The sequence below is a fragment of the Lampris incognitus genome, chromosome 1, assembly GCF_029633865.1.
Source record: "Lampris incognitus isolate fLamInc1 chromosome 1, fLamInc1.hap2, whole genome shotgun sequence".
NCBI lineage: Eukaryota > Metazoa > Chordata > Actinopteri > Lampriformes > Lampridae > Lampris > Lampris incognitus.
Genome location: NC_079211.1, coordinates 22,684,677 through 22,710,356, shown reverse-complemented (window position 1 = coordinate 22,710,356; position 25,680 = coordinate 22,684,677). Strand labels below are relative to the sequence as shown.

Genomic DNA, 25,680 nt, shown 5'->3' with positions numbered 1-25,680 from the left:
CCGTCTCTTCCACACAAACTAGCTATGTAACGGGACGCTCAAACATGGGACCTCATCCGAACGCATCAAAGGATTGTCAGCAGAGGTGAGGCTGACCGTCTGGACTGTCCAAGGATTTAAAGGTGTTTACACTGAGTCTCTACGAGCATTAAAACAACCTACACCCCCCTCTTCATGCTGCATCCTTGACTCGGTGACTACTGTCCTTGAAAAGGTCCAGCTCACACAGATTGCATATTAAATAAAACGCATGCATTAAACAGAGGAACCTGCAGCCAGAACATGGTGCGTTCATTCGATTCAATCCAGTAGTGCCTGTCCATCCACCAACCAAATCACTTACCAACCACGAGTAATTAACCCCCAAATGTTAAGCATATTCTCGTCTTGCTTGTCAGTGGCCAACACAAACTCACAGCTGAAGCCATTAAACTGAGAGAGGCTTAAATGGGAGGCCTGGTATCAACATGGACATTGACATAAATCTTCTCTTTCTCCCAACTCCTCTAAAAATTAGGACAACTTCTTGATATGAACATGAAGTCATGGTTAATCTCTCTCTGTCTGTCTGTCTGTCTCTCTCTCTCTCTCTCTCTCCCCTTTCTCTTTCTCTCTGTCTCTTTCTTGCTCTCTCTCTCTCTCCCCCCCGTGTGTGTCTCTCTCCCCCCTCTCTGTCTCTCTGTCTGTCTCTCTCTCTCTCCCCCTTCTTCTCCTCTTTAAAAGCCATACATTTTAAGAATTCCCCCAAGTTCTGCTGACACGAAGAAAGCGATAAAAGATTCATGTTTGTTTAAAAAATTCAAATGGATGTCCTGAACTTTCAGTACACAGCCAATATAGATAAATTATTTAATCCTTTGGGCTGTAAGAAAGAGACTTCGGGCTCCGGAGTCAAGTTTGCGACTCAAAATTTAAGGAATTTGCAGTACATAGCATTTGAAAAGATATGGGGGGGTTTAAAGGAATTCACCATCACAATTACCCTCGGAGATGCAAATCATTCTCTTGCCCAGCACACGAAATCCCCAACATTTTCACCTTGAATGTACAAATGAAAGTGCTAATGAATGAATATTCGCTATAATGGATTAATTATCTTCCTATCTATCGAGGTGTTTGTTGAGTCCCCCCCCCCCAGTTGTTTGAGCAGTACACGAGGTTGCTCCTACAGATGTGACCGTGCAGATGCAACGAGCAGATACACCAGCAGAGGGCGATCATGCTCCACGACAGCCATAGATAATGATTTATACGCTGTCGGGCCTGTAAGCTACTTGTCACAAAAACTGTGTAAAGAGTATTCGGGGACTGAGGTACAGTAACATAGAACATATTTATGAAAATAAATTCAGGGGGACCCGTGTAGATATGCTGGTGTTCATCATAACTCGAGGATAACTGCCTACAGTAGGTGTGCGACATAACTCGGTGATTATGTTGTCAACAAAATGGACGATATGCGCATATTAGCGCGCGTTACATTTCCTCGTCTCGAGATGTGGGTGGATTATAAAACATCGGCAATGATTTCCTTAAGTCAAGAAATTCTTCGCCTCAGAAGGGTTAAAAGAAGAGAAGAAGACAACAACAACAAAAAAAAGGAGGGAGGGGGGGTCCGGACATGACACTGGAAACCGATAACATGCGAGCACAAGTGCAGTTCTAAACCTTTTGAGGTTTTTGTGTGTGGTTTTTTTGGGAGCGGGGGAGGCGGCGGCACGACAGCTTCATTACCACGGGGTTTGTGTCGTATTTCGTGGCGAAGTCGACAAAACTGTTAATAAGTGATATGATTTCCTTACACCTGACGTCACTGCTCAGTCCCACGAGCGACCGAGCTAACTGCGTCACGCCGCACCGCCTTGAACGCCAGCGCGTCGTTCGCTTCTTACTTTTGAGGGGTGCCTTTTTTATTTATTATTATTATAATTGTTATTATTATTTCTTCTTACTCGCCGCCCTGGCGTTCAAGCTACACGTGTAAGTCTTGAGTTTGATTTTCAGCTGGGTCGACGGACAAATTGTTTCTTGCGCTGAGTGGAGCCTGTGCTCTTGTAGCTGCGTACTGCTCAGACAGGTGAGCTGAAACTACACCTGTACGCGGTTTCTTTTTTTTTGCGTGAAGCCCAAACAGACGCTGCGCAGGAGAGCCGTTGCATAGGCTACTAAATGTATATCGGCAACACGATGTTATCATTATGGAGTTACGTTGTGACGACTGATGAATGAGCCTTTATCGGAGTTTATAAGTTTGGTTTGAACTATTTAAGTGCATTTGTTGTGGCATCTCCATGAAAATGATCTCAATTCATTCTTCACTGTTTTTTCCTCTTCCAGCATGGCGGATTATACATGTAGTCTTTAAGATGTTTTCGAATCCATAACCACACAGACAGCCCTTTGGAAAATGGAGCAGCAAGCTCTGGTGGACTTGTTAGAGTGTCCCCTGTGTTTCGAGCGGCTTGATGTGTCGGCCAAGGTCTTGCCTTGCCAGCATACCTTCTGTAAGCCCTGCCTGCTGAGACAGGAGGCATCGGTCTCCCAGCTGCTCTGTCCAGAGTGCGGCACGCCTGTCCAGGCCAGGTCAGTGGAGGAGCTGCCCGTTAACCTCTTGTTAGTGCGGCTCCTGGAGGGGCTCCCGGGCTCCGTGGGGCCTGACAGGGGCAGGCAGTGTGCCGGCTTCATGGTGCCCTTGTTCAGGGAAGCCCAGCAGCAGGAGTCACCGGATATCTTGCACAGGGAGCAGCAAGGGCTCAGTGAGGTGAGTGTCAACCCGGAGATAAATCTATAGGTTGTATGATGGTGATGACGATGATGTCGGTATATTTTGGGACCACTTGTGCAGATTTGTTGCTGACCCATTGCCCCTTGCACATTTTTTCATTATTATTTAAAAACAACATGAAAATTTAAAACTCTTATTCTGGTTTAATGATAAAATACCCACACCAGGCATCTCCATAGTGACCCTTTGAGGTTTCCCTTGTTAGACCTTGGTAGTTTTTGAGTCACGTGTGTGAGTCACGCCTTCTAAGTGGTCTAAGAATGCCTTATCTGGCATGTCCTTATCATGCCATTTTTTTCCCCAAGCTAAACATGGCATCCTTTTCATTGTGCTCCATTAAGTAAGTATCCTGTTCTCAAAATCTTCCTGGAGGGACCTACTGACATGCATGCCAGGCATGTCCTATAAGAAAACATTATGGGATGATGATATTTTTATTTTAGCTAAATAGCTTAAAATTAGGATGCTATTATGTACTTCTTTAATATTTATGTTGACTCATTTTGCAGGTGCTTTTATCCAAAGCGACTGACGGGAGAGTCAGCAATTAGCAAATTCAAGTGTGACCAACAGGCGTCATTGAGCACTAAATAATAATAATATCATAGCCAAGCAGGCATGTCATGTCAAGTGCATTTAGTATGAATGCACCCTAGATTATCAAGAGGGAGTGACAGGAGAATCAAGTTGCAAAATAAATGGAAAAAGCCACACAACAGTATCACAGACATAGCATAGCCACACATGATTATTGTAATCTGAATTCCTCATATTGTAATTTGAATTCCTGAATGACCCCATCTGCAGTAATTGTATAGAAAATAAAACCTCATCGGATATTTCCATTTATATGAATATGGAATAATAATTGCATTCAAGTTCAACATTATTGTCATGTGTATTTAGAAAACAATGAAAGTCTTGTGCTCTGGCTCTGCCTTAACAGAAGAGACACAAGGACACAGAAGACAAGGACATGCCATCCCAAAAACAAAACAAAACATAATAGACTTATGTACACAGTGGATTCATACATTATATACACAATATACATTACACAATAACACAACAGTATAAGGGTGCATCAGCTGTTCAGCAGCCTGACTACCTGTGGAAAGACACTATTGCTAAGACAGGTGGTGTGTGATTTGATGCTCCGGTAGCATTTTTTTTTTGATGGAAAGAGCGAGACACTGGAACCACATACAATAACAGGGACAGGTTAAAAAAGTCAGTAAAATGCTGAGATAGCTGAGTGTAACATGCCTTGAGGACATGGGAAGGGGTGCCGTCTGGGCTAGCAGCATTACGAGCCTTAAACCTTTTAAAAGTTCTACTCACATCAGCCTCTGTCACTTGTAGATCGACTTCATCGTGTGGGCACTATGCTGTTGTCACTGGGTCCAAGTTGTGAGCTTGAAAGTGGGCATAAAAGTTGTTAAGCTCATCCAGAGGTGTTGATAGGCACTCTGGGTCTAGATTTATAGTCCGTAGTCACCTGTAGCTCCCTCCACATGCACTGTGAGTCACAGCCAATCATTTTCCAGTTTGTCCCAATATTGTCTTTTAGTGGCTTTGAGTGGCTTAAGTCATACCTGGATTTTTTTTTTTTTTTTGGGGTAGCATTCCTTGTCCCCCAATTTAAAAGCAGTGGTATGCTCCCTCAAGTTAGGTGAATGTCGCTGTTAATCCAGGGCTTCTGGTTAAGGTAGGAGCGAATAGACCATACTGGGATACAGTTATCAACACAGAATCTGACATAGCCAGTGACCAATTCAGCATACTCATTCCAACTTTGAGGCTGAATTCTTAAAAATTGATCAGTCTGTTGATTCAAAACATCCCTGAAGTTTGGATTCGTGTTTTGTTGTCCAGCACTGTACTGTCCTCACAGTGGGCTTTGCGTACTTCACTTTCTGCTTTTAGGCAGGAAGCAAGAGCACTGATTTCCCAAAGTGAGATCATGAGATAGACCTGTAAACTGCTTTGATCGTGGAGTAACAGTAGCTGAGAGTCTTACTGCTTCTAGTTGGGCAGCTGAAATATTGGTAAATTTTTGGTTGCACAGATTTCAGGTTACAGTGGTTAAAGTCCCCCGCCACAGATGAAATGGCCTCAGTGTGCATGTTCTCATACCTGCTAACGGCTCCATACACTTTGTCCAGTGCCGCTGCAGCAGTAGCTTGCAACAGTATGCAGACAGCAGTTCACAACACCCAGGGGAATTCCCTTGGGAGATAGAATGATCTGCGCCTTATTGTTCGTTGTTCAGACACTGGCGAACAGGACTGAGAGACTATTTCCACGTCAGTGCACCATGAGTTAACAAAGAAGCATACACCACCTCCCTTTACCTTGCCAGTAGTTGTTATGGAACAGTCCATGCAATGCATAGAAAAACCCTCTGGTTCTATAGCCCTATCAGGTGTATTAGGGCCTAGCCAAGTCCCTGTAAAGCAGAACACACAACAGTCCTTAATGTCCCTTTGAGAACTTATTCGGCAGTGAAATTCGTCCAGCTTGTTGCTGAGGGACTGGTCGTTAGACAGCAGTATGCTGGGAATCAGGGGCTGGCTAGGACGCTGTTGAAGGCCTCACCAGGGCGCCACCTCATTTACCCCCCCCCCCCCCCCCCCCCCCATAATGCTGTCTTTGGCCATTACTCCATGGTGGGACCTGTTTTCCACGTCTTCCAGCTGCTGGAAATGTCTAATCTTAGTATGTCCAGTAAAGTCTGGCGATCAATTGTGCAAGACACATTTTGTGCAACAAAAGTGACATACAACACAAAAACAAGCAACAAAGTGAGAGTAGCTCATAGCGTAAAGCACATTGTGTGTGTGTGTGTGTGTGTGTGTGTGTGTGTATACACACACAACATGAAACAATGAAACAGGCTTGTACTGTCTCATAAAGAATTTACTTGACTCACTGGATTATTTTGCTTCTTATTTGTTGAGCACTTTCCCTACCGTTGAGTGATTCTTTTAACAGTTTTATATATGTATATATAGCGGCACGGTGACGCAGTGGTTAGCGCGGTCGCCTCACAGTAAGAAGGTCCTGGGTTTGAGCTCAGGGGTAGTCCAACGTGGGTTATCCCAGGTCGTCCTCTGTGTGGAGTTTGCATGTTCTCCCCGTGTATGCGTGGGTTTCCTCTGGGGGCTCCGGTTTCCTCCCACAGTCCAAAGACATGTAAGTCAGGTGAATTGGCCGTACTAAATTGTCCCTAGGTATGAATGGGTGTGTGTATGTGTGTGTCGACCCTGGGATGGCCTGTCCAGAGTGTCTCCCTGCCTGCCGCCCAATAACTGCTGGAATAGGCTCCAGCATCCTCGTGACCCTGAGAGCAGAATAAGCGGTTCAGTTAATGGATGGATGGATGGATGGATATATATATATATATGTGTATAGTGTTTTTTTCCGAAATGGTCAGTGGTGTTGTTATAAGTGCTCAACCAATGAGGAGTGGAATATCAATACTGATACAGGAAAAAAAAAGTTTAATACATAGCAGTGAGTGCGCGATGCACGAAACAGGCCTGCTCTGCTATGTATTAAACTTTTTTCCTGAATCAGTATTGATAGATATACAGTGCATCCGGAAAGTATTCACATCCCTTCACTTTCCCCACATTTTGTTATGTTACAGCCTTATTCCAAAATGGATTAAATTCCTTTTTTTTCTCATCAATCTACATACAATACCCCATAATGACAAAGCGAAAAAGGTTTCGAAGAAATTTTTGCAAATTTATTAAAAATAAAAAACTGAAATATTGCATGTACATAAGTATTCACACCCTTTACTCAGTACTTGGTTGAGGCACCCTTGGCAGCGATTACAGCCTCAAGTCTTCTTGGGTATGAAGCTACAAGCTTGGCACACCTATATTTGGGGTATTTCTCCCATTCTTCTCTGCAGATCCTCTCGAGCTCTGTAAGGTTAGATGGGGAGCATCGCTGCACAGCTATTTTCAGGTCTTTCCAGAGATGTTCAATGGGGTTCAAGTCTGGGCCACTCAAGGACATTCGCAGACTTGTCCCGAAGCCACTCCTTCATTGTCTTGGCTGTGTGCTTAGGGTCGTTGTCGTGTTGAAAGGTAAACCTTCGCCCCAGTCTGAGGTCCTGAGTGCTCTGGAGCAGGTTTTCATCAAGGATCTCTCTGTACTTTGCTCCATTCATCTTTCCCTCGATCCTGACTAGTCTCTCAGTTGCTGCTGAAAAACATCCCAACAGCATGATGCTGCCACCACCATGCTTCACTGTAGGGATGGTATTAGCAAGGTGATGAGAGGTGCCTGGTTTCCTCCAGACGTGACATTTGGCATTCAGGCCAAAGAGTTCAATCTTGGTTTCATCAGACCAGAGAATCTTGTTTCTCATGGTCTGAGAGTCCTTTAGGTGCTTTCTGGCAAACTCCAAGCGGGCTGTCATGTGCCTTTTACTGAGCAGAGGCTTCCGTCTGGCCACTCTACCATAAAGGCCTGATTGGTAGAGTGCTGAAGAGGTGGTTGTCCTTCTGGAAGGTTCTCCCATCTCCACAGAGGAATGCTGGAGCTCTGTCAGAGTGACCATCGGGTTCTTGGTCACCTCCCTGACCAAGGCCCTTCTCCCCGATTGCTCAGTTTGGCAGGGCGGCCAGCTCTAGGAAGAGTCCTGGTGGATCCAAACTTCTTCCATTTACAAATGATGGAAACCACTGTGCTCTTCGGGACCTTCGAAGCTGTAGAAAATGTTTTGTACCCTTCTCCAGATCTGTGCCTCGATACAATCCTGTCTCGGAGGTCCACAGACAATTCCTTTTACTTCATGGCTTGGTTTATGCTTTGACATGCACTGTCAACAGTGGGACCTTATATAGACAGGTATGTGCCTTTTTAAATCATGTCCAATCAGTTGCATTTACTACAGGTGGACTCCAATCAAGATGTAGAAACATCTCACGGATGATCAGTGGAAACAGGATGAACCTGAGCTCAATTTCGAGTGTCATAGCAAAGGGTGTGAATACTTATGTACATGCAATATTTCAGTTTTTTATTTTTAATAAATTTGCAAAAAATTCTACAAAACCTTTTTCACTTTGTCATTATGGGGTATTGTGTGTAGATTGATGAGAAAAAAAAGGAATTTAATCCATTTTGGAATAAGGCTGTAACATAACAAAATGTGGGGAAAGTGAAGGGGTGTGAATACTTTCCGGATGCACTGTATATGTGTGTGTGTGTGTGTGTGTGTGTGTGTGTGTGTGTGTGTGTGTGTGTGTGTGTGTGTGTGTGTGTGTGTGTGTGTGTGTGTGCGCGCACGCGTGTGTGTGCTGGCAGTCATACCAACATGTACCCTGGCTCTGTCTGCCAAATAATGGAAGCTAATAGGTATGGGCTTGGCTAGTACTTGGATGGGAGATCTCCCAGGAAAATCGAGTTGCTGCTGGAAGTGGTGTTGGTGGGCCAGTAGGAGACAGTCTTACCTCTGGTCCTAATAAAAAACAAAACAAACAAAAAAAATCCCAATGCCCCAGTGCAGTGATGGGGACATTGTGCTGTAGGAGATGCCGACCTTCAGATGAGATGTTAAATTGAGGTCTGACTCACTATGACCATTAAAGATCCCATGGCACTTCTCACAAAGTGTCCTGGCAAAATTCCCAACTTGGCTCTCTCCATCTGGCCATCTAATCATCCTCCCATGTAATTGGCTCAATGAGTCCTCCCTCTCCACCTCAAGCTGATATGTGGTGAGTGTTCTTGTGCAAAATGGCTGCCATGCATCACCCAGGTGGGTGCTACACATTGGTAGTGGTTGAGGTGAGTTACCCCCCTTCAATGTGAAGCGCTTTGGGTGTCTAGAAAAGCGCTATATAAATGTAATGATTATCTCCTTTATTTAACAAGGTAAAAGCCTCATTGAGATTAAAATCTCTTTTTCAAGAGTGGCCTGACCAAGAGAGCAGCATAAACATCATCATCATCAACATCATCATTATTATCATCATCATCATCATCTTCTCCTTCTCCTCTTCCTGTGCCTTCTCTTCCTCTCAGTTGCTCCCGTTAGGGGTTGCCACACCAGATCATCCGTTTCCATCTCTTCCTGTCCACTGCATCTTCCTCTGTCATGCCAACCCCCTGCATGTTCTCCCTCACCACATCCATAAACCTCCCCTTTGGCCTTCCTCTTTTCCTCTTGCCTGACAGCTTCATCCTCAGCATCCTTCTCGCAATATATGTATACCCAGCTTCTGTCCTCCGCACATGTCCAATCCATCTCAATCTTGCCTCTCTTGTTTTGTCTCCAAACCGTCTGACCTGAGCTGTCCCTCTAATATACTCATTCCTAATCCTGTACATCTTCAGCACTCCCAACAAAAATCTTAGCGTCTTCAACTTTACCACCTCCAGCTCTCCCTCCTGTCTTTTTATCAGTGCCACCATCTCCAAACCATGTTGAATAGCTGGTCTCACTACCATCTTGTAAACATTCCCTTTCACTCTTACTGTTACCCTTCTGTTGCAAATCACTCCTGTCATTCTTCTCCACCCACTCCACCCTGCCTGCACTCTTCTTCACCTCTCTTCTGCACTCTCCATTACTTTGAACAGTTGACCCAAAGTATTTAAACTCATAGACCTTCGTCACCACTACTCCTTGCATCCTCACTATTCTGCTGTCCTCCCTCTTGTTCACGCATATGTGTTCCGTCTTGCTCCTACTGACTTCCATTCCTCTTTTCTCCAGTGCATACTTCCACCTCTCCAGGCTCTCCTCAACCTGCTCCCTACTCTCACTACAGATCACAATGTCATCCGTGAACATCAGAGTCCTTGGAGACTCCTGCCTGATCTCGTCCGTCAACCTGTCTATCACCAGTGCAAAAAAGAAAGGGCTCAGGAAAGATCCTTGATGTAATCCCACCTCCACCTTGAACCCATCCGTCATTCCTACTGCACACCTCACCACTGTCACACTGCCCCATTGCATATCCTGTACCATTCACTCCTAATTTCCTTATACAATACCACACCTCCTCTCTCGGCACCCTATCATATGTTTTCTCTAAATTAAAATACCCAATTAAATACCGAGTTTCCCCTCGGGATGAATAAAGTATTCTGGTTAAATCCACAAAGACACAATGTAGGTCCTTCCGACCTTCTTTATACTTCGCCATCAACATTATCAAAGCAAACATCATATCTGTAGTGCTCTTTTGTGGCATGAAACCATACTGCTGCTCGCTAATCGCCTCTGCTCTTAACCTAGCTTCCACTACTCTTTCCCATATCTTCATGCTGTGGCTAATCAACTTTATACCTCTATAGTTACTACAGCTCTGCACTTCAGCCTTATTCTTAAAAATTGGTACCAGTATACTTCTTCTCCACTCCTCAGGCATCCTCTCACTTTCCAAGATTGTATTAAACAATCTAGTTAAAAACTCCATTGCCATCTCTCCTAAACATCTCCATGCCTCCACAGGTATGTCATCTGGACCAACCGTCATTCCACTCTTCATCCTCTTCATAGCTGCCCTCATTTCATCCTCGCTAATCCACTGCAATTCCTGATTCACTATCCCCATATCATCCAACCTTCTCTCTATCTCATTTTCTTCATTCATCAGCCCCTCAAAGTACTCCTTCCACCTTCTCAATACACTCTCCTCGTTTGTCAGCACATTTCCATCTCTATCCTTCATCACAGGTCGCCATCATCCAATAAAGGTAAAAAAAAAAAATTGCCGAAATCAATTGTTTCCTTCTCTGGAGGGAAAAATAGTATTTATTCCTAAAAAAGAAACTTAATTTAAGTTTCATCTTGCAAACGAGGTTTTCAATGTGTGATGTGAATGACAAGTTCTGATAATACCTAAATACTTATGTTGTGACCGTTTCAGTTTCAACCCCTTGAGCAGTTGAGATCTTAGGAAGATTAGATGTTAACTCTTTGCCATCTGAAAATGGCATGAAGTTGGATTTTTCTGCATTTAACACGAAGTTGGATTAAATGGGATTGAACAACATTGAAAGCTGACTGCAGGAATTCAAGGGTTTGTACTACTGAAGGAAATGAACAATAGATTACTATCATCTGCATAAAAATGGAACGCAGCATTTGATAAATTATCACAAAGATTATTTATTTATGTACATATATGGAGAACAGCAGTGGCCCTAGTATCGAACCTTGGGTCACACCCTTTGATACAGGGGGAAGGAAGAGGAAGACCCAGCAGACTGGATACATTATGTTCTAGTTAACAAGTAATTTGAAAACCAACTTACAGCATGCCCAGATAAGCCAATGCTGTAGAGTCTATCCACCAAGGTGACATGGTCAACTGTGTCAAAAGCTTTGGACAAATCAATAAAGAGAACTACACAATATTTATTGCAGTCCAGTGCCTCAATAATGTCATTCACCACTCCAATAACAGTGACTATTTTGCTGTATTGGTTTCTAAAGCCTGACTGATGTTGTGATAGAATGTCATTTGCATCTAAATATTCTTTAAGTTGTTCACTGATGAACTTTTTAAGGACTTTAGTTAGAACAGATAATTTAGAGATTGGCATGTAGTTATTAACAACTGAGGGATCCCCTCCTTTCAGCAAAGGGAGACCATAGACAGATTTCCATATGTTGGGAATCTCACTGTTGGAAAGGGTAAACTTAAAAACATGAGTCAGAGGTTCTGACTCATATAGTCTGTGTTGTTTATGTGACAGGCTAGAAATTTCCTATCATCCATAGGTTCAAAGTATGATTTTTTTTTAAAACCGCGTTTATTAAAAATGCTCTCTGCTTGAATCCTGACCTCAGGTGTTAGGTAATGGGAACTGCAATAGCAAAACAAAGCAAGCAAGACATAAAGTCAGTGGAAAGGTAGGTTTGCTGCCATTTCAAAAGTCCTCGGTAGATATTGCTTATTTAGAACTGCTCTTGTGAATCTTTTGGGGTGCAGAGCATCAAACAACAACACCTCTGTGTTTCTGAGCAGAGAAACGGGAAGTGTGGTGAGTTGTTTACGCAACACCCGCTGATATTTACTTGTCATTATATGTGTCAAGACAACCCAAATATAGCATATTTGAAGCTTGCATTTATTTTTTCCCTTTTTCAATCAAAGTGAATCTCTCTTTTCTGAAAAAAAGATTTATGAAGACCTAAGTTAGTTATAATACTGTATTTGGTGATTTATTTCCAGGAAACTATAAGTGCCCTATAGCGTCTCTGTGGTTTTAGTTTGCACTGTGTCCGTAACATCACCGAAAGGGGTTAACCAGGATCAACACATCTGCATTTTTAAAACCCATGTTCTATTTCAACATAGTTGTTTTGGATTTCATACAATTGTATTACTGGTTACCATATGATGAATTAAATCCACCACATTTTTTACAGTATATGCTGCATCTTTACTGAAGGCCAAGATGAGGTAACTGAATTAATAACAGTAAAAATGATAGTTTATGGCCCTGTACTTATGAGATTGGCACCTAAACTGAGTCCAGTTTTGACATTTGATAATGTAGACATGTCTGTTTTTTTTTTTCAGAAACTACATACAAAATAGGTGGAACTGTGCAAGCAGATAACCAATGTCACCAGTCTACTACCAATAATTATTTTAATGAAAGCTAACATAAACTGACATCCCCCCTAATCAGCATTAATGACAATATATCAATTGACCAGTGTAGAGGTACACTGCTGAGATTTTATAGTTTGTATATGTATACTTTTCACTGCATTTTCAGCTTTCTTTTTTTATATAAATAATATTTGTCATATCTTTTCTTTAATCAGCCATCTTTGCCAATGCTGTGTGTGTGTTCTGCTGAAGAAATAACATGACTAGCACTGTGTGATCATTTGAGGTTGCAATCCTGCTGTAGGCAGGACCTCTGCTTCAGTATCAAAGAGCTCCAAATCTGCAGGCTGTTAGAGATAAGGCTAAACCATTTTGATTCTACCCACTTATGCCTGTCTGTACCGTGCTGTTGCCATTGGCAACATCAGAGTGTTTATGTGGAGTAGATAATAGGGCTGAAAAGGGAGGTGTCAATCAAAGGACAAAGGAGAGCTGACCTAAACCCTGACAGCTCTAATAAATGGTGCAATCAGCTAGATTTGCCATGTTTTTATAATAATTATTCCGGTTTTTTTTGGGGGGGGGGGTGTGAGGGACTCCCTTTTCATCCTGAATTTGGCATATCCAATTCCCTCCTCTTCTGACTCCCTCCATTGCACGACTTCTATGGTAGTTGGGAAGGGCGAAGACTTTCACATACATCCCTAGATACATGTGGAGCATGCTGTCCACCACTTTTAACCAGCCAGCTGTGGGGTTTTTTTCCCCCAGGGGAATGTAATGTGTGCAGTGCTATGTTATTTCCCCCGGATCTACTTGCAGCCCTGCAGGGACCCCACTTCCTGTAGTAGCCACTTGTTGCAATGGTGAGACAGAATACCCCTGCCAATTCCCAATGCAGAAATACTGCATTCCCCGAGTCACTTGGTCAAGCCGGAGGCAACATTGGGAATCGATATAAGAACCTAAGTGTTGGGGTGTGTAGTAGTCCAATGTGCCACTCGAGCACCCTGTTAGTCAGTTTTTAAAGTCAACTATCCAGAAGCTGTAAGACATGACGTGCTGACACAAACCTATGTTGAATAGTACTTGGCACATTAAAAATGACACATCTGTATTGAAAATGCACGATGTGTTTATTTTGTCTGTTGCATTTGAAGAGGCACCTGGTTACTTTTGCAGATATTCTGAATCACAACTGTTTCTGTTCCCAGTTGTGGTGTAGTATAATCCTACCTCTCATTCCTGTTAGCAAATGTCTTTTCATGTTCCTGTTCTCACTTTGTCACCGTAAAAGTAAAAAATCAGCCTAGGTCAAACCAAAGGTTTCACGTTTCACCCAAGGGAGAATACATGTATATTGGCAAGACAAATTTTTCATGTTTGATATCATGGCAATGTGCAGCATAAACATCCTTTGCATTTGGGATGCTTCTTGCCTCATCTACATTGAGACAGATTTTACCATCTGGAAGAGTATCGCAGTTTACCATGCTGCTTAAGATGCCGCACGTAACTTTAACATACAGTATCCACGTTGTGAAAATCTCATGTTTCTCCAGATTACTTCCAGAACTTTATACAACAGAGGGGACACTGTGGGCGAGCTGGCCATCACCACCAGCTACAGTATCGCCCAGAGACACAAGGTGGAAGAGAACTGGCAACATGGCAACATTAACAACAGCAGTGGGTCGGTCACTGCTAATGTCATGGAGGGTGTCTCGCAGTCCTTACTGCAGTATGAACCTCTGGCTCTCTGCAGGGCCCTGTATGACTTTAACCCCAAAGAGATGGATCTGGAGGACAGTGTGTGCTGCCTTAGCTTCCTCAAGGTTTGTCTGTCTCCGAAACTACCTAGATGACATAAAGGGGAAAGGATTAATGGGGCAGAGTCTCTGCCATGTATACACAGTCTTGTTTTTGAATTCTTTGGCACTTAGGAATGTGTTAAATAGAGGATTTCCTGCTCAGAACAATACACTAGCTAGATGGATTTTCTGCTCACTTTGCCATGCCAATACTCATTGTACACCCAAATATTTTGGAGGAAGTATGGGGAATGACAGAGAGCGGGCTACTTAACCTGTCGTGTGTTTTTATAATGTGATGGCGCTGTAGATTATAGCAGGTTGAATTCCCAATAGCACTATTTCAGTATGGTTCTTGCTTTTTTTGCACAATTGATTGTTTCTACAAACCACTTTATGAAAGGCTTTGAGTGACAACAGAGACTTCTGGAGCCAGAGGCACAGTGGCACTGAAAAACCTCAGCTGCAGTGGTTGTTACCTACCATAAAGGATTTCTGGGGGAGTTATATAAGGGCCTTATTACTTGCATGCTCTCCATTAAAAGCACACTCCAGCGAGGCTTTTTTCGAAAGCATATGGTTAGATGGGTTTCAGAGAGGAGTTGGCTGCAGAAAGGACTAGGCCTGCAGACACAAAGAGAGTTGATGTCTCAAGCTGTTGGGGAAGCAGAGGCTCAGAGGATGTTCTGAGCTGAATACTCGGTCTTCAAGGCTAACACGCACGATTCCAAGCACCTTGTCTCTTTCTTTTTTTAACTCTTCTGCCGTGATGCACCTCTTCTCTGTTCTCTCTAAATTCATCGCTTTCTCTCTTGTTATATCCTGACTCACAGGGAGACATCCTGACTGTTATCAGACGGGTGGATGAAAACTGGATTGAAGCTAAACTAGGGGACAAAGTTGGGATTTTCCCTCTCAATCTAACAGAGGTTAGTTCTTTCTTTCTTTCTTTTTTCTTTTCTTTCTTTCTTTCTGTCACAGCATCTATGCATTTAGTGTGGGTGGGCTTGTGCCATTCGGTGTGGTCAAAGTTGTGATACCTTTCTTTTTTGCCAGTTCCCTGTGAATTGATGGTCTAGCTGTTAAAATACACCGAGCATCTAGGTGTTGGTGCTGGTAGTCATTAAACCAGGGTCATTTCTGGGGCACTACCTTGGAATTCTTTCAGATCTTTGTTTCATACATAAATGTCGTTCCTGCATGGCGAAGTGCTGAGGCAACAAGCTCTAATCCCACTACCCCTGCTGTGTCTGCAGCCACTCATTAGTGTGTGACTACGAGGCTTACTCAGGTTTGCAGAGCTTGCTTTGCTAGCTGTCATTTGTTTCCATCTGTACTTTCCTATAGAAATTACCTTTATCATTGCCAACCCCCCCCCAAAAAAATGTTCCCTCATACATTTGGGTTTACATGTTGTTCAATTCTGCTTTTCAAAAATGCCCCCTTGTTTACTTCCCTGTCTCGTCATCTGTTCTATTATTATCTGTACCCGTCTCTTATACTTTTCTTCTCTTCCCCTCATTACCCCCTCTTCTTCTTTTACCCCTCTCATCTTTTGCTCAGTCATGTCTTCTTCTCACAACCCCCTCAGCAGTGCTACTCATCTCGCTCCTTTTACCTCTGTACTCTCTCTTCTTTCATCATCCCCCTCTATCCACTTTACTCCTCTCCCCCCTCTCTCTCGCCGAGCCTGCCTCTCCTCGTGTCGTGCAGCCAAGCGTGAAGACACAGTAATGCTTTCTCTGCTTGGGTGGCATAACAACACATCACTGTAGGGAGTGAAAGCATTAACCCTGCCTTGCTTGCTTGTCTGGTTGTGCAGCACTTTGCTCCTCTCAGCACCAGGCACCTCTGCCTGGCTTACTGGCTGGTACTTATCCTCCTGCCTGCTCGACTGGCCAACAAGTTGTAGGGGTGAGTGAGGTATTCAAAAGTAGGCGTATTTGGACGTTCTTGTCACTTATCAGCCGGGCATAGAGGTTGGCGAGGGCGAAAGCACTAGGTTGCAAAGATTGGGAGAGGATTTTCGCCTGTGGGGATCATATTCTTACCTGCACCGGGAGTTCTCATTGTTTGCACTGCAGATTCAGTTTTTGTGTCTGATTTATTTATGCTCTTTCAGCCAAACTCTGTGGCTGCCAAACTCTTGGAGGGAAAGAGTCGGAAAGGGAGTGTCTCAGCAGAATTAACCCATCCAGCCAGGAGTAGGGGGAGCAGCAAGGCCACGGACACATCAAACAGGACCACCCATTTTGGAGTCCCAGCAGTATCCCCAATTTTCAATGCACTGACCCTCCCCAACCAAGGGAAACAACCCCGAATGAGTAGCACCCTTTTTCAGACAGCCAAAGGACAGACTGCTAATATTGGTGCCTTCAACAGTGTCAACCATCAGGGTCAGGGCCAACCGCACCAGCTCTCAGCTCCCTTCGCTGTGCAGGGCTCCAGTCAATCCTCTAGGGTGACCTCCCATCACGTGAAGCGCCGGTCTGAGATGACACAAAGACACCTGTCACAGGTGAGTCATCATGCCCACGTGTCTTGCTCTGTCCATTTCTCACATCTGTTTAATGTACTGTGTTGTTGTTTTTACCTCTCTGGGTGTAATATCTCATCTCAACCATTAGTCAAACTATTTTTAAGTTTGATTCGTGTTTTTATATCCACTGCCTATTTCTCACAGTTTAAAATGTTCAGTTTACAACAGACCCAGTTATTTCTCAGACTTAATTAATGTCTTTACTTGAGTCACCAGAGGATTAGATTGTTCTCTGATGCACTGGGAGGGGGACGTTACACTAAGCTCAAGGAATGAATAATAGGGAGAGGCACTAGCCCTGTTTTCACCACAGTATGACTAAATGGATCCAAACAAAATACCTGGAAGAAGACAGATTTGGTCGGGGACACGAATTGGAAGATGAATAGATGAAAGGTGTCAAGGATGTAGGTGAGCTATAATTGGCCTTGGCAGCTCAGCCGGGTCTCCAGCACAGAGATATGAACAGTGGTATGGGAAGGCACATGATCTCTCCTTTGCCAGCTCAAGGGGAAAACAATGAGTCTGGGGTTGGCTCATCTGGCATGTTTAATTGGCTGTCACGCCCCTAACTGGCACGGAAAGCTCATTTGATTCAGTCCTCTGATATGGCACCAGCTTTTGGAACCAAAAATACTGGGATGTCCACCCAGTTTCACAGTTAGTGAAATGCTTGGATGCCTGCCCAGTTTCACGTTTATGACATAAAAGCTGAAGTTCTTGACTGTTATTTGGTTTGATTTACTTGATTAGTGTCCAAAATATGGATTCCTTTTTCTTTTTTTGTTTGTTTGTTTTTTTGTTTTTTGATTGGATTTTTTTTCTCTTTTTCTCCCCAAATGTATCCGGCCAATTACCCGACTTTTCTGAGCTGTCCCGGTCACTGCTCCACCCCCTCTGCCGATCCGGGGAGGGCTGCAGACTACCACATGTCTCCTCCGATACACGTGGAGTCACCAGCCGCTTCTTTCCACCTGACAGTGAGGAGTTTCATGAGGAGGACATAGCGTGTGGGAGGATCACGCTATTCCCCCCAGTTCCCCCTCCCTCTTGAACAGGCGCCCCGACCGACCAGAGGAGGCACTAGGTGCAGCGACCAGGGCACATACCCACATCCAGCTTCCCACCCTCAGACACGGCCAATTGTGTCTGTAGGGATGCTCGACCAAGCCGGAGGTAATACGGGGGGTTCAAATCGCTGATCCCTGTGTTGGTAGGCAATGGAATAGACCGCCACGCTACCTGGATGCCCTAAATGTGGATTCCTTTTCATTTTGTGCTCTTATTTGGGTTCTAATTTTTCTAACGCGGTACCCCTGCAGTTGGTAAGACATAGATATGTTTCTCAAAAGATGGCTCGACAGGTATGGTTGTACAAAGAAGCAAACCTAATCGCTTTGCCTGGAGGTATGATCCAATACGTCCCACCAGACCATCCTTGTACTCAACCAACTTACTAATCAGAGGAAAATAATGGACGCAAGTACTTTTGAAATGTACATGCACTATCATCATAATCGGCTCTATTTACCATTCTTTTTTTATTGTTTACATTAGTTTTCTCTCGACTCACAGTGACGGGTTTAAATCACAAAAAGTACAAAAATTAGCATGTTGGATCATTTCAACCTAAGGTTGCAGACCACATAAAAATAAGATAATATGCTAAAATCATAGTATGAGGTTTTTTTGTGTGTGTGTGTGTGTGTGTGTGACAAATACAGTATCTGCAACATATACAGGATGCTGCACACTTTGGTTTTTGTCTTTAAAAAAATCAGTAAAATTCATTAAACTGGACTGATAATATAAGTCCAGTTCACTATAATCAGGCAACTCTTGTCAGTAACGCTGTTGTAATATAGTATAATTCAAAAACGATTATCTCGAAATATTTCATATGGCCAGGCGGCCTGTCCAGGTTGTCTCCCTGCCTGCCGCCCAATGACTGCTGGAATAGGCTCCAGCATCTCCGCGACCCTGAGAGCAGGATAAGCGGTTCAGATAATGGATGGATGGATATTTCATATGATTTTGATAGACCAGAGGTTTGCAGTTTGCAATTTTGTGAAGTTCCGTAATTTTTTTGAACAAACAGTTGTATTAATGTTTAAACGTTTAAGCAGCTGCAAAAGTGGCTATTCTGCTTTATTTTAACATAAAACAGCATTTCAACACCCAATACTTTATTTTGAACCAAGTTATAACTTGACAGCAACAACACAAGAGCCAGTTCAAAGTTTAATTACATACCAAGATGCTGCCAAGTGGAACAAGAAGAAAAGTCACTGCTCTAACCTGCAGTCATACATATAAGACAGTAGAAATGCCAAATAAGCAGGTGGGACAAACGGGACAAGAGGAAATTTGGTGAAGGAGGAGTGACACCAGAGGAGATTAAAAAAAAAAAGACGGAAAGATGAGAAGATGGCATAAAAGAGGAAGCTGAGTTGAGAGCTGTAGAGAAATAAGACACAAAAAGTGGGGAGTGGAAGAAAGAAGGAGGTAGTTAGTGGGAGGCTTGGAGAGTCCCTCGCTCTCTCTTTGCTTGTCTCGCTCATGCTGATGATGATGAGTCACTGGTAAAGTTAGTTACATAACAGACCCCCTCTCTCTGCTACCTCGGAGCTCCTTCCTCTTCACTAAGCAGGTAACACTCCCTTTCACATCGCTGGGCCAATAAAAACAGACAAGCCACGCATTTCCCCGCTTTGAAGGAGAGGAGGAGCTGGAGCCGAGCTCAGTATTGGCTGAGGCAGTGTGTAGGTTTTGTGCTATTCTTAGAAGCGCTTCGATTCAGTTCTCACCTCTGAACCCAGAGAGTGATGTGGTCCCCCACCACTTCTGGATGGAATAAGATGCATGGTTTGAATATCAATCAGATTGTGTCATGATAATACTCAGGATGTACAGCTAGTGGAAAAAACCAAAACCAAAAAAAAACATGCAAAACACATGCATGTCGGCAAACTTAGTCCTTATCAAAGAAGGAAAACACGATGCAAGATAACAGTTTTCATATAAATTAAGTTCTACATTTTCAGATTGTTGCCATTCCATCCATCCATTAGCTGAACCGCTTATCCTGTTCTCAGGGTCGTGGGGATGCTGGAGCCTATTCCAGCAGTCATAGGGCAGCAGGTGGGGAGACAACCTGGACAGGCCGCCAGGCCATATGAAATATTTCGAGATAATCGTTTTTGAATTATACTATATTACAACAGCATTACTGACAAGAGTTGCCTGATTATAGTGAACTGGACTTATATTATCAGTCCAGTTGAATGAGTTTTACTGATTTTTTTAAAGACAAAAACCAAAGTGTGCAGCATCCTGTATATGTTGCAGATACTGTATTTGTCACACACACATACACACACACAAAAAATCCTCATACTATGATTTAGCATATTATCTTATTTTTATGTGGTCTGCAACCTTAGGTTGAAATGATCTAACATGCTAATTTTTGTACTTTTTGTGATTTAAACCCGTCGCTGTGAGTCGAGAGAAAACTTAAGCAAACAATAAAAAAAAGAATGGTAAATAGAGCCAGGCCATCACAGAGCCAAGACACACACACACATACATAGACATTCATACCTAGGAACAATTTAGTATAGCCAATTCACCTGACTTGCATGTCTTTGGCCTGTGGGAGGAAACTGGAGCCCCCGGAGGAAACCCACGCAGGCACGTGGAAAACATGTAAACTCCACACAGGGGATGACCCGGGATAACCCACCAAGGTTAATGTTGCCGTTGTTTTTAATAATTATTCTAATACTGCATGGATTTTCCATTGCACAACAAACTGAGTTGGGTTCATGCTAACTTTATTTTACTTTTGAAAACTTTGCCCAAGTGTTGCCTGTTTGACATTATTGATAATGTGAGTTAAAACACAAACTCTGGGGTATTGAAATATTAGGTTCTTTTCTTTTTTTTTCTGGAGATGACACCTTTGAAGACCAGCTGACAATGACCTTAGTAACCAGCTTGGACAGGCCACTGCCCCTGGTGGGTGCCTCCACCTGGCTGCAGCCTCAAGGCAACATATTTTTAACACAGGGTGTTCGGGATGAATTAAATGCAGTGAAGGTTGTAGGATGATTGAGTGGATTCATGATTTACTCAACTGCAAAAAATTTGTAAGTGCATTATAACACCAAGCTGTAAAGGTACTGATTGCACATAAAAGTATCCACAAAGCACTTTGTCTGCTTTTCACATATACTGTGAAAGCATCTCAGCTTGCACAGGCACGTTCCAGTACAGAAAGTTAATGGCTCCTTTCATTTATAGTCTATTTTATATTACAAGTTGCTGTGGGTATTATAAGAGAGGCACTCGAAGCTCAACACGTACAGAGATTGGTAGATGATGGTAATGCTCATCCATCCCCTGTCCTGCTAAACAGGGAGATTGTATGTCTTCAGGATGTACTATGCTAACCTCGTCTCCTGTTACTTCCGCCTCATAGCATGGCTTTTGTCCAAACTGAGTTAGAATGTGATTAAATCCAACGCAGGATCTTGATTATGTGTTCACATGTGCATTTTTAAGGTGGAGTGTGAATATAATGCATCTTAGTGGTGGGAGAGCCTCGGGATATGGGGATTATACAGGGTATCCCAAGCCAACTGCCAAGCATTTATGCTGTAATATTGATGTTGAACACTGCCAAGCTGTAAATAGCAATAGGCATGTGTCGCCAGAAGGCTAGCAGGCACCTCCACAATGACGACGACGGCAACACAACGCAATGCGAGTGTTTAAAACGTTTTTATTTAAGTTCTCACCAAGACACTATGTTATTGGCAATTAAGTGCTATTATCCCAAATACTATGCGCTTAACACCTGGAAGCAACACCCAAGGGTGGCTCCCACCCAGTTCCTGGCTGCTTCGGGCCTGACTCACAGCCTGTTGACTTGGAGCCTGTCTGAGGTCCTCAGCTCACAGTGCTGAGAAAGGGGCCAGGATAGATGAATTTACAAATGCAAAAGAACTGCGACATACTATTTCTCTCCCTTATTCTTGAACTTCTGCTGCATTTCGTGTAGCTGCTACATTATACACCATTTTGAGGTTGGGTTTTTTTTTTTTTTTGAGTGGGCGTTAAGACTCAGTGTGCGAAGAAATCCCAGCTATCACTGTGTTCTGCAGAAGCTTTTGTAGTGTAAGTGTGATGGGAAATTACCAATGTCTGGAGTGTAAACGGTCTTAGGACACAGATATTGTTGCATGAAAATAGTTGTTGTGTTGTTAAAACTCCAAATAAGTTTGTGTACCATGTATGTGGAAATGAAATGTGCTTTTAATCATGTACAGTTAAGTATTCAAACTTGACAGCCTTTCAATCTGTCCTAAAGAACTTCTGTGTAATATTTAGGCTCCACTGATGCATGATATGACTAATGAGTATCTACAGGGGTTAGATGACGTGCAACCCCCCCCCCCCCACACACACACACACACATACACACACAGCTTGCTGTTTTGTTATTGCTTTTATGTAAAATAGCAGTTTCTGGAAAACATGCTGGATATCTGCTAGTTATTGTATTTGAATTTTTTTGTCTATTACTCACATCACTATACAATAAAGGTCAACCATCAGGTGTAAATTTACAAATTGCCCTGTCCATATTCCCGGATTTACTGATCTTTGTTTTGTTTTGTTTTTTCCACATTTGTATTTTTATTTTCCTATACTGATGTGCACAGCTGTGTCCCATGAATGACCTTTTGCATTGCATAGCTCAATAATGCTGGCCCCTCCCTGTTTTAGATCGAGAAGAAGATGAACAGCGACACTCCTCCTACCATCACCATGGCTCTAGTCAACCCTCAGACAGCATCTGCCTCTGCAGACAGCAAAACCTCCTCCACCCAGCAGCTTTCCATCAGCGTGTGAGTAACACCTGATGTTGCACTCTGTAATACGCTGTAGTAACTGTATGATGCTGCACAGTTTTGGTGCAGGAGTAACATATCTGAAATAGAAAAAAAAATTACACTGATTCTATTTCTGCAGCTGTGAAATAAGGAAGGTGTTGCGACGTAACACTTTTGAAATTTGGAAGTGAAGCGTAAGGATTATGTGGAAGTAAATTGAAGTAGAAATTTTGTGTCAGACACGTAATTAAACATTTAAACAGCCATAAACTTGCAGCATAACTCTGGATAAAACTTGAGGTGGAGCTGGTGGCAACGAACTGAAGCAAGCTCTCTGTGTTACTCCTCAGGTGTGCTGCCCTTTACTCCTACAAGCCACGTCGATCTGAGGAGCTGGAGCTGAGGAAGGGGGAGATGGTGGGGGTTTATGGCAAATTCAAAGATGGCTGGCTCCGTGGATTGTCTCTAAGAACGGGCAAAGTAGGCATTCTGCCTAGCAATTATGTCACACCTGTGCTCAGGTGAGAGGTTGTGATGACTGACAGCTGTGGCCACCGGAGCTGAATGACATTTACATTTCAATAGCAATTTAGTGTGAACCTCCTGTTGGAGTACATGTCATCATGTGCACATTGTAACTGTTAAAAGGAAAAGTTAGACAAAATTATATGATCAGCGCTGTTAATGGACTCAAAAAAATAGATCAATTTATGTTTCATTACTGTGTAACCCATTCTGTGAATTATGCAAGTAGTGCTAATTTGTCCAACTGACTCACTGTAGAACCTCCGCGAGACTTTTGGAGACCAAAGCAGCAACTGCATCATCTAGCACAGTAGCTGGAAAGAGACCAACAACCTCCAAGAATCCTGCTGTGGTCCTTGCTCTGGATAGGGTGAATACAGATGGAACAGCGTACTCAACAGCACAGGTCCCATCTGTCCCAAATGGGTCACAGCATGCAGTGTCATCCGCTGGCACCAGAAAATCGTCCTTGTATGGTGGGGCGCCAGGTTGGGACACTGTAAGGCGAGTCTTTAATCCACACAGAGGTAAGTGGTGTGACAAAAAAAAAAAAGTCGCATCTCCTTACCACTAATAGTGACGTTGCACTTAGCTTGGACCTAAGGTTTCCTCAGTGTTAAAGGGTTCTGTGTAATTTTTTTCTTCAGGCTCAACCCAACGAGGAAATCAATACACTCATAATTCCAATGCAAATTTCTCAACCCACTCACAGAGCTTTGCTCAAGTTCAGGCCTCTGGGTACTCACCTGCACTGCAAAGGAAGAAACACAGTAGCACCCTCCCCATCCCTGGCCGACCACTGGGCTGGATTTCTGAGACGACAGCATCATCTGCTGGCACTATCTTCAAGGACAGAGACTTAACAGGCCCTCCAGATGCAACATTTCAGCACAACAAACAGCTTCCAAATGGCCCTCACTCAATACTAGTCAAACCTGACTCACTCAAGAACAACACAGACAAGGTATTGTGGTACCACTGATCTAGCTGGAATTTGTTTTGTTTTTTTGGTATTATTTTTAAGGAGATATATTTAGACTGTTGTGACACTACCTGTATGACCCCTGTGCTGCATGGCCCCTAACAAAAAATATTTTATCCTTCCAGCCAGCAAAGTCAGTGCGGTTCCTTACAGAGGAAGACTCCCTTCCTCCAAGACTCCAAACCTCTTCTTGGTCTTCTGGGAATCAGGTTGCCTCAGATGGCCGGCCCGGCCCCCCTCCTCTAGAGGTGTGGGCTCCATCACTTACGCTTGGTAGAGACGGACCAGGAATCATTCTTAAAGAGGGAAAAGCTCCTGTTTTCAGAAAAGGCCTCGAAACGGTCGTCTCAGATCTGAACTCCAACCCACAGAAACTGTTGTCAGCACAGTCGTCACTATCAGCAGCATTGAGTCAGTTCAGCCCCAGCAGGTGAAGTGAATTTCTATGTTCACCCTCAAGAGTAAAGAGTAGTGACTTTACATCAGACATGACAATGCAGAGTCTGGCACTGTTGTTATCATAACTTCACAATAACCTTGAGCCTCTATTTTTTTCCTTCTTTGCCCGCAGACACAGGGTGACGACTACATATTTAGCCCAGACAGACTCTGAGCTCAGTCTGTTACAAGGGGAGCATGTACTGGTCCACCGGCCTCGACCAGATGGACGTGTTCTGGTTACTCAGGAGAGCAGTGGCCAGACCGGCTTGTTCTATAGCAGTGTTTTACAGATTCTAGAGAGGCTCAGCTGACTGTATTTTAGTGCTGTTTATTAGTGTACCTTTCTGTGTTCTCTGTGGTCAAATGGCCAAATGACTTGACCAATCTGCTGAATGACAGGCCTGCACATGCCGTGTTCTGTAATACTGCCAAAACGACAATCCTGCGAAGGTATTGTGTTATTGCCCTTGAGATTTTGAATGCATTAGAGAGTGTGGTTTATTGTCCAGAGCTATTTTTGTGACTTTCAGTGTATGTGCATGTTTGTTACACATGTACAAATATAAGATTTGCACAAAAACCCACCTAATGACTGTTCCCTGTTTAATACCTTTTGTTACACACATTGGTGAGTGCCTTTTGTCAAAACCCACAAAGAATATAAATGAACAAATTTATGAAACTATATGATATACATGTAACTGTTTATGTGGTAATAAATAAAGCCTGCGTAACATAGCTTGGTTGGATATTGTATGGGAGTACTATTCTGCCACCCCTATACGCCCTGCATAAGCTGGCAGATAGACAACTCCTCCTCCAATCACCACGCTGAAGAGGGTGCTTAGTTCCACTCCGTTTAATGGCTGACTGGAAGTAGGTACCCTCTTCAGCGTTGTGATTGGAGGAGGAGTTGTCTATCTGCCAGCTTATGCAGGGCATATAGGGGTGGCAGAATAGTAAAACGACAGTGCATCCAAAAGCATGAAATGTATGTAGATAATAGCGATATCATGAACAAAACGTCTCAAGGCTTTATCAGGTTTTCTGTTGAAAACTGCACTTCCTGTATGCTGATGTGGTGCTGGTGACATCATC

The 25,680-nt window shown here is 43.4% G+C and overlaps 1 protein-coding gene across 2 annotated transcripts; it reads left to right on the top strand.

Moving 5' to 3' along the window:
• The first annotated feature begins 1,626 nt into the window (after positions 1–1,626).
• On the top strand, positions 1,627–25,327 carry sh3rf2 (SH3 domain containing ring finger 2). Of its 2 annotated transcripts, XM_056286106.1 has the most exons (11): positions 1,627–2,077; positions 2,338–2,761; positions 13,947–14,219; positions 15,029–15,124; positions 16,318–16,713; positions 22,528–22,649; positions 22,985–23,155; positions 23,418–23,686; positions 23,807–24,123; positions 24,267–24,571; positions 24,713–25,327. In XM_056286106.1, exons 2-11 carry the CDS (start codon positions 2,408–2,410, stop codon positions 24,891–24,893), a joined length of 2,484 nt encoding a protein of 827 aa, XP_056142081.1. In that variant the 5' UTR covers positions 1,627–2,077; positions 2,338–2,407; the 3' UTR covers positions 24,894–25,327. The 2 variants fall into 2 exon arrangements, with proteins under 2 accessions (XP_056142081.1, XP_056142088.1); XM_056286113.1 differs by lacking the exon at positions 13,947–14,219 and having other exon boundaries at positions 1,630–2,077.
• The last annotated feature ends 353 nt before the right edge of the window (positions 25,328–25,680 follow it).

What these genes read in the sequence shown, in the direction of transcription:
- sh3rf2 (XM_056286106.1), top strand. Translation starts at nt 2,408, where the DNA reads ATGGAGCAGCAAGCTCTGGTGGACTTGTTAGAGTGTCCCCTGTGTTTC. An exon ending in AGCAGCAAGGGCTCAGTGAG is followed by an intron (nt 2,762 to 13,946) that starts GTGAGTGTCAAC and finishes ATGTTTCTCCAG; the next exon opens with ATTACTTCCAGAACTTTATA. An exon ending in TATGTCACACCTGTGCTCAG is followed by an intron (nt 23,156 to 23,417) that starts GTGAGAGGTTGT and finishes GACTCACTGTAG; the next exon opens with AACCTCCGCGAGACTTTTGG.